The following is a 9,281-nucleotide window of genomic DNA, read 5'->3' as shown; positions in this document are numbered from 1 at the left end:
TAATATTAGAAGCAAAACCAAGTTAAAATGAAATGTATGCTGCATGACATGTTGACCATATTCAGTTACATCAATCAGATATATGATTGCTAAAAGTCAGCTATATTTCTTATGTACAAGTCTGCCCATTACTGTATTGAAATTAAACCCACAGACACACACAGCTGTGTTTATAGTATACGTAGTACAATATGTGTTTATGGGTTTAATTGTTGCAGCCTAATTAGAATAGTGTACATAGAGATAGATTGGGTCAGATTATTGCGATTTGTTAGGAAAGGTTATCACTGAGAAATGTTCTGAATGTAGCTAATCGGAGAGTTGTATAAAAAAAAATAAAAATTAACCAAGCATGACTGACTCTTGATTGTTTCTCTCAGGCTTAACCAACCAAGGCTGCAGGATTGTATAACTTAAACAGACAGCTGATTTTAGTGCCATACATCCATGGTTATGATCTAATATTTAATCAAAAGCTTTACAATAAAATTATTAGTGCATACAATACATAGTAATGTGTACAATAAATTGTATTGTGAGCTCTCATCTTTGGCATAATAAAAATGAGGGGCAAACAGTTACAAACACACACACACACACACACATGCACACACACACACACAATTGTTTGACCTTTTGTGTAATTTGAACAAAAATGTGTTGACATTATTTGTTCAAAGACATTTGTCTAAATGTCTAAATGCATTTTAGGAGGCAAATTCACCTTTACTTCACATATTTATTTCACATGTATCTTCTCAGTCACTGATGATTATGTATTTTCACCATGTTTACAATGTCTCTATAAAAGAATATTAATTCCAAAATGTTAAAAATGAAATGCAGCCACAGAAAAAGAAGTTTAGTCATTGCTCTCTATATAGCAACAACAACAACATATTAATGGTAAGGTTAAAATAAATGTTCATTATGCCACACATCACAATGCCTTGGGTAATAAATTATGAATGATACAACAAGCAGAAATATATTTTTTTTCTTCAGTCATTTCTCTTGTGTTTATGCAAATTAATTTCAATGATTTTTAATTTAATGTTAATTATTCCATGCATTTAACATTGTGATTGCTAAACGACACAATTTGTTACCATTGGGACATTATATACAATGCCTCTCGGGCTGTGTAAAAGAAAACTAAAATAATTAAATATTTAATAATAAGAATAATGAAAATTATAAATGCTTGGCACAGAGATGCACAAGCATCCTATTTGTGTTAAAAATATTTCATAACCACACCACTTACATGAAAATATAGGTCCTGGGCAGAGGTTTAGGATTCAGGATTTTGGATTTGAACCATGTAAAATATTTTATGAGAATTCCAATGCTTACTTGAACATGGTAAATATAACATACCAACAGTGTAGCTGATTATAAGTGCAAAATAGCAGCATTAACTGCACTATAAGGATTGTTTATCATTATGATTCCATAATAAATCCTGATGCAAACCTGTAAAGTATTGTATGAAAATGTAGTCGTTTTAACTAAATCGTGGTTTACTTTCTATGCTGAGATTAGGGCAAATTTTCACAAAAAAAAAAAAAAAAAAAAAAAATTTCCACCTGTTCCCACTTTCAAATACATGCATGTAGGTAGAGGGATTACACTGAGTAAGTGAATGCATGTGTACATAATGCCCTGAAATGGACTGTCAACTGTCAAGTGGCTCCTGTAAGTCTCCCCCTTGTTGACCTGGGTCCCTTGGCATCCTATGTTAGACCTGTGATACCTAATCTAGGCTTTAAAAGGGATGCTGATCTTAAATTGGATAGCCAAATAAGTGCAGTGGTGAAGTCCAGCTTTTTTCACCTAAGGCGCCTTGCAAGAATAAAACCTCTTGTGTCCATGCAACAATTTGAGACGGTAATCCATGCCTTTATTACATCTCGACTGGATTACTGTAATGCACTTTATATTGGTCTTCTCTGTCTCGCCTTCAATTGGTCCAAAATGTTGCTGGGCGTCTTTTGACTGATTCAGGGAAGTTTGACCACATTGAACAACAATTTTGGCCTCACTTCACTGGCTGCCAGTGTATTATAGGGTTCATTTTAAAGTGCTTTTATTTGTTTTTAAATCTTTAAAATGGTCAGACCCCGACATACGGAACTGCTTCACCCCTACAGTCCTTCCCGTTCTCTTAGGTCAGCTGATCAACTGCTTCTGGACACCAAAATGTCAAAGAGGAAGCTTAGAGGAGAACGAGCCTTCTCTGTTGCTGCTCCTAGGCTATGGAACAACTTGCCTCTGTACATCAGACAGGCACCCACTGTTACATGATATAAAAACCGGTTGAAAACGCATTTCAATTCCCTGGTTTTATTTAATTCTGATTTATTTCTGTAATTATTTAATTTTGTTATCATTTAATTATTTTATTATCTGTATTTTATGATGTACAGCACTTTGTGTTCAGCATTGGCTGTTTTAAAAGTGCTTTATAAACAAAGTATTATTATTATTATTATTATTATTATTATTATTATTATTATTATCAGAGATGGGTGTCTCGAGTCATATGTCTTGGCTCGAGTCAGACTTAAGTCGCATATTTGAGACTTGCTTGACAAATATGTAAAAAAGACTCGACTTGACTTTGACTTGACATTCATGACTTGAGACTTACTTGTGACTTGCACATGTGTGACAAACTCCCACCTCTGATTATTATTTTCCCATCCATGGTCTGTTCCCACCTTATGTCCAGTGTTCCCAGTATACCCGGGTTATGCTCTGGGTCCACTGCTTCTCTGACCAGCATACAATGCTGACTGAAAGTGAGTGTAGATATGAGTGTGACAGAGTTAGAATAATTCAAAATAGCAATAATAATTCATGGGAATTGGCAATATTTTATCAAGGAGTCCTATTAATATACTTTATTTACGCATCCATATTTACAGGTTTGTATGTTCACTGTGGGCCTCTGAGTTTTACCTGTTTTAGGAATATTTAGGAATAAGTTTAATTTAGGAATAGGTTTAGTAAATATTCTCCATTAAATCATGTTGTAAATCTGATTTATAAACACTACAATACCCAGAAATCACTCAATGGGCGGAACCTAAGACCTGTCTGTCGTAAGTTTATTCGTTTCTCTTTGTTGTGGGTTTATTCACGTTATTGTCACGTTTTGCAGTTTATTGTTAATACGTTCTTGCTGTCGATCTTATAATTATTGAATTACGTGGACCTAAAAACTTTGCGTAAACTCTTGGCTAGTCTGATTTAGCTGAAGTCGGCTAGCTGGGCTGCATTGCTAGCACTTTAGCAGTTACAGCTGCTATGTCAGCACGCTAGCTGGATTATCTCCAAAAAAGTCTTTAACCGAACAGCATGCTGACAGTAATGAAGTATGATGATAATCACGTGTAAATACTCCCCAAAAATTAAAGACCAAATGATCTGGAGTGAACTGACCATTTAGTTAGCTTTCTGGCTTGCTTTACCCAAATGCTAGCTAACTAGCTTAGTTAGTTAGTTAGCTAGCTAAGCTAATGAGCTCTTGTTTTTGAGTATGCACGCTAATATAAAAAACTCTGGTATGCAAATATCGGTTAAAATATACACTCAAATTTTACCTGATAGATTCAGAAAATGTCAAAGTTGTGTTAACCAGTTAAGTTAATTCTCAGCCTGTGTTTCAAGTGCAATCTGACACAGGCTGGTTATAAATGTTAGCAAACAAAGAAATACATGCTTCTGAATTTTTATACAAGCTGAAAGAGATGGTTATTAAACCAGACGTTTTTGGTATTGTATTGTATTGTATTTTAAGAGTAAATTTGCTGTTATATATCATGGAGCCTTGTTTGAACACTCACTCATACTTAAGTCAACCTTGGATATCAAATGGCTCTAATACTCCCTTGATAATTGTACTACATAGTGCATGACATAATGCCTCTTGCACACTAGCTAGCACACCTGATCTCAAACATCCAGTGATTTGGAAGTTAGCCATCAAAAAAGGTATACGTGGTCCTGGGATCCAGGTGGTAGATTTTCATAGACACTGCTAGCTATAGATATAAGCTCCCTGTTGCTCAGCTAATCTTATGGATAAGAATCATAGCTTATTTTATTTTCAAAGACTCATATGATTTAGATATGTTTTGTAACCTGGTGACATTTTTTTTTTGTTAAATAGCTACAGATTCATTTTATTTGACGTCGCCCCATGGACCAAGACAATAATTCAGAGGTAAGACTGAAGGGACATAAATCTAGTTTTACTCAATATGTCTTTTGAACTGTCTGTTAGTGCCACGTTCAACGCTACATATCCTAGAGTTTTATCTCTCCTTGTTAAATAGCACCACATGAAGTTCATTAGAAATAAGGCAACAAAATTTGTGTACAAACGACACAGTTTTGTTCACATTTCTCTCAGAACTGCATTGACAGATACATTCTTCTATGTATTATTATTATTATTATTATTATTATTATTATTATTATTATCATGTCACTTTTGTTTTCCTGCACTTTTTCACTTTGGTTCTATACTGCAGTTCAAAATTCATGTTGGTGTTTACTGCTGTCAAAGGTTTCTGATTAACAAGACAACTTGAGGAATGTGAAGTAGAATGATGACAAATAATCTTTATTTAATAAATGAATGAGTTACACTATGTGTTTAGGAGTGTCGTAATGTTGAATGTAAGTTATAATCGATCTGTTGTCTTTATTGATATTCTTCTTTGAATATAGGAGGAATCTGTTGGTATATCAGAGGATGATGCACAGCAACGGTATTCAGTTGAACTCTGTGAGTTTTTGGTTTAAATAACCAAACAAGGCCAAATACACAATTAATATTTGACTACTGTTGCCTGTACTGAAAACGTACACTAGCACCATGCACTCTCTCTCTTTCTCTCTCTCTCTCTCTCTCTCTCTCTCTCTCTCTCTCTCTCTCTCTCTCTCTCTCTCTCTCTGTCTGTGTCTCTCTCTCTGTCTCTCTCTGTAGCCGACATGGAAGCGGTTGAAGTGTTGTGGCAGATGCGGGCTCAGCGGAGGCAGACCAACCCTGACCTGCCCAACACTGTGACCCGGCTCTCTACTCCAGAGGGCAGCGTGGTCTACCTGGTGGGCACGGCTCACTTCAGCGATAGCAGCAAGAAAGATGTAACTACGGTGAGGGTCTTAAATCTGCTTGAAGTGTAGAGAAGCTAGACTGCTAGTCTGCTCTTAGAGTAACTCTTTGCTGTCTAATCAGACAAAGTGTACATTTTTTTTTTTAGAATTGTTTTAATACTTAAGCAGATTGAATATAGTTTATTACACTTTTATTAGAAACACACTGAGTGCAAAACAATAGTTCTTTTTATTAAGGAAGTTTGAATACATATATTCACAATATCAGTTACAATAATGTTAATAAAGCAAGGTTTACTGTATTAGTTAAAGCAAATATGTAGCACCTTTGTTGTTTTTACATTTATTTAAATAGAGTTGATCACAAACACTAGCAATACTGTACACAGCAATACTGTTTAATGCTATTTTGTTTATCACAAGGTAGAATTTGTTTGCACAATTTATTTGCCAGCTTTAGAAAAAAGAAAATTAGATATTGGGAGCCAGTAGAGTTGCTACCATGAAGCCATGCTAAAAGGTTTGAAGGACTTGCTTGATTTCAATAATTGCCAGAGGAGTTGAAGATACACCTCACCTTCCAGTGAACTGTCCCCAATGGCAGTCAAAGCCTTCCAATTACCTGCTGCAGAAAACTCTTTCAAAGGGTTTAAAAGATCAGAATGTTGCCGACTCTATTACACATTATATTGTGCTTGTTTATTTGTTTTAGACAATCCGTGCAGTGCAGCCAGATGTGGTGGTGGTGGAGCTTTGCCAGTATAGAGTGTCCATGTTAAAAATGGACGAAAAGACGCTGCTCAAGGAGGCCAAGGACATCAACCTGGAGAAAGTCCAGCAGGCAATCAAACAGGTAAGCTATACAGCAGACTGTGGTGTCCTTTGACTCATAACATGTCCCTCATTCGCATTCACTCTCTCTTTGCTCTATTTTGCTTCATCAGAATGGCGTGATGTCAGGCCTCATGCAGATCCTGCTGCTAAAAGTCTCAGCACACATCACTGAGCAGCTGGGCATGGCGCCTGGAGGAGAGTTTAGAGAAGCCTTCAAAGAGGTTTATATAGACACACTTTTCACACAGTTATAACTCATTCACACAATTTAATGTTGTGCCCAAATAAAAAAAAAATCTCTTCCCTACACGCAGGCAGGTAAAGTCCCTTTCTGTAAGTTTCACCTTGGGGACAGACCAATTCCAGTGACGTTCAAACGTGCCATTGCTGCTCTGAGTTTGTGGCAGAAAGCTCGGCTTGCTTGGGGCCTTTGCTTCTTGTCTGACCCCATCAGGTACGTGCAGCCCAACCTCTCTTCTGCCTCCAATACTCCCGCTTTCATATAGACAGTTTCAGGTTAAATATCTTTATTTGTGACTAATGAGATTCTCTTAATGCCTGTTCTGGTTTAACGCCTTTGACAAAGTATTTAAAGTCACTGTGTGCGGTGTGTGTTTGTGTGGTCGTTAGTAAAGAGGATGTAGAAAAATGCAAACAGAAGGATCTGCTGGAACAGACGATGTCAGAGATGATTGGCGAGTTTCCCGCATTGCACCGCACCATTGTTGCAGAGCGAGACATCTACCTCACCCACACACTCAGACAGGCTGCTCGCTGTGTCGAGGCGCCACCTAATGGCCAGAGTAAGTAATGCAGCTTCTATCTCATGACACAATTTATTCTCCCCAGAATTTTACGACCAGAAAGGTTTATGCAAAATAAAGAAACTCCGCTATATTTAGAGGAGCTTGCAATTTTACAATTTTTTGATTTGGGCAAGACTCATGTGATGTCATCAGACTGCACAGTTAAGCAAAGCCCTCTTTGATTTACATACATGGAAATAACACATGTAAAAGAAATTAAATACGCGTATTAACAAGTTAAAAGGAGATTTCTCTGATTGCAACTTTGCCAATTCATAGTTTTCCACAAAAAGGCACAAAACACTCTGAAAGTTGCATCCCAAATTATTGCTGATCTGGATTTACTCAAGCAATTCGAGTAACCTGTATGTTAACATTTAAGAACCCAGTAGTAAATTTAACTTTGATGGGTTGTGATTTACACCACTGTAACAAAACTTAAAAATCACAGACCATTACGCTTTATGAACCCATGAGACCCCGCTTTGACAGCCATGGTTTAAATTTATGGACGTTTTTATAGAATTTTTTATGACTACTGTCATAATTTTTGAGAAAAGAAAATTCCTTGGGCAGAGCAAATAATGATCTTCTGTAATAGCAATAATCTTAGGTTGGTTGCCATATGCACATATGTTCATTTGTGTGGGACAAATACCAGCTAATACTCTTCAGATTGTGCACAGTATTAAGTGCCTGTTCATGGTCTGTCTTTTTCTTTTTAAGAGCCAATAAAAAAGACCTGTGTTACAAAGTATCTTGTACCTGTTGCATATTTTTCACAGAAGTGCCTGCTGTGGTGGTGGGAGTGGTTGGAATGGGCCATGTTCCAGGAATTGAGAAAAACTGGGACAAAGAACTTAATATTCAGGAGATCATGAGGTGTGTGTGTGTGTGTTTACTTCTGTCAAAACTGTTCCAGGCTTACTGCATTTTAATATCACTTGCCTCTCACTATATCTTTCTCACAGTGTGGCACCACCTTCTCGATTCAGCTGGGTGTTACGTACTGTATTGAAGGGGTCCTTGCTTGGTGTTCTGGGATATGCCTGTTACCGTGCTGGAGGGTGTGTAGGGAGGATGTTTCTCTCCCTACCTGCTGTCCAATTGCTGGAGAATATAAGACCGCCTCCTGCCTGACCTAGATCTTCAACAAAGACTTAAATAAACAGTATATTACGCTAAACACCAATTGCCTTAAGATGAGAGATAGGGCAGATGGTATGTTATGGGTATGATATGGCTCATACTCTCTAAATGACACTGGGATTTTGGAACGGGGGAACTTGATGCAGCCCTCAGTAATCTCCACTGTCTTAACTCTGTGCTCCTGCAAACATGGAGCTGTACTGCCAAAAAAACACAGACAGTAATTTCTGTTCCCTTTCTTTGTTTCCCAATTTTCTTACACTTCAATACATGACAGTACTTTTTCAGTGTAACATATCTACTCCCTTTGGGTTGTGTTCTTGGAGTTGTTTAGTCTATCTACATGTTTCGTTTAGTTCCATTAGCAGGGCCACATCTTGATGCAACATAAAACCCCAATGTTCTATAATTTAGGAGAGAATTATACATTAATTATAACAAATTTTCCAATTCTGCTGTTTGTACCAATGTAATAATTTTATTGAGTACAAAGTAAAAGTAAATACACATTTAATACTGTAAAATGATTTGTATAAAAGCATGCCTTTAATATTTCTTTTTCTTTTTTTTTTTTTTTGTAAAGTTCAACATATTCAGAGAATATATTCAATATTTATGAATCTGCTGTAAATGCTGTTTTATTTAAATGTAGGATGTAAATGTTGGGTGAACATCACCTCCTATAAGGTATGCAAATAATTTTCAGTAATCACAAGATTTTGCCCTTTTTATACTTTATTTGTTTCTGTTTTTATGGGAAATTGCATCCTATGTGATTATAAAGCATGCCAACATTACTGATGGAAGAGTCTCAAAAACTAGACCTGTTTGCAAAGATACTAAGGTTGACACTACTGAAGCACTACTCATGCAGTACCTGTAGTTCTCCTTATATTGTGGGGTTAAATAAAAGAGGCTGGTTTTCAAGCTTGACAAAATTAAGCCCAGGTCATCTGACAAGTGCCTCCCATCATGTTACTTGAAAAAGGGCTAACAAAGAAGCTGACCAGATCGATATGATCAATGTCCATCAAATCATAATAAATGTTTGGTATTTAATCTTAAATAATCTGTTTAATTGATGGTCTTGATTGGCATCAACTGCTTATGCCTTTTGTACTGTAATATTTCTTGACTTGCAGGCTATATGCAAAATATGACTTTCCATATTTTGTAGTGTACCAGCCTAATATTTAAACACGCTTGGTTGGGGTTTTTTTGCATTTGATTTACACAATTTAGTCATCTGCCAATCCCCACTCACCAGCCAGCTCTCTCTACCATTCAACAGAAGGTAAAGACTAACTCCTGCTTCCTCTGAGACACGTGAAGCTACATGCATATTTTTGTACTGCTGCTCATGCT

General features: G+C 36.6%; 1 protein-coding gene across 1 annotated transcript; it reads left to right on the top strand.

Moving 5' to 3' along the window:
- The first annotated feature begins 3,072 nt into the window (after positions 1-3,072).
- On the top strand, positions 3,073-8,985 carry trabd (TraB domain containing). Its single transcript, XM_060878184.1, has 10 exons — positions 3,073-3,107; positions 4,178-4,231; positions 4,741-4,798; positions 5,000-5,166; positions 5,840-5,980; positions 6,072-6,182; positions 6,276-6,415; positions 6,592-6,764; positions 7,553-7,649; positions 7,739-8,985. Exons 2-10 carry the CDS (start codon positions 4,208-4,210, stop codon positions 7,905-7,907), a joined length of 1,080 nt encoding a protein of 359 aa, XP_060734167.1. The 5' UTR covers positions 3,073-3,107; positions 4,178-4,207; the 3' UTR covers positions 7,908-8,985.
- Positions 8,986-9,281: the final 296 nt, after the last annotated feature.

Source organism: Tachysurus vachellii, chromosome 9, assembly GCF_030014155.1.
Source record: "Tachysurus vachellii isolate PV-2020 chromosome 9, HZAU_Pvac_v1, whole genome shotgun sequence".
Classification (NCBI taxonomy): domain Eukaryota; kingdom Metazoa; phylum Chordata; class Actinopteri; order Siluriformes; family Bagridae; genus Tachysurus; species Tachysurus vachellii.
This window is presented reverse-complemented; position numbering and strand designations above follow the sequence as displayed.

Bases quoted from the DNA above. Each gene is read 5' to 3' on its own strand.
- trabd (XM_060878184.1), top strand. From the start codon at position 4,208: ATGGACCAAGACAATAATTCAGAG. The intron at 4,232-4,740 runs GTAAGACTGAAG...CTTTGAATATAG, and splicing joins ACCAAGACAATAATTCAGAG to GAGGAATCTGTTGGTATATC. The intron at 6,765-7,552 runs GTAAGTAATGCA...TATTTTTCACAG, and splicing joins GGCGCCACCTAATGGCCAGA to AAGTGCCTGCTGTGGTGGTG.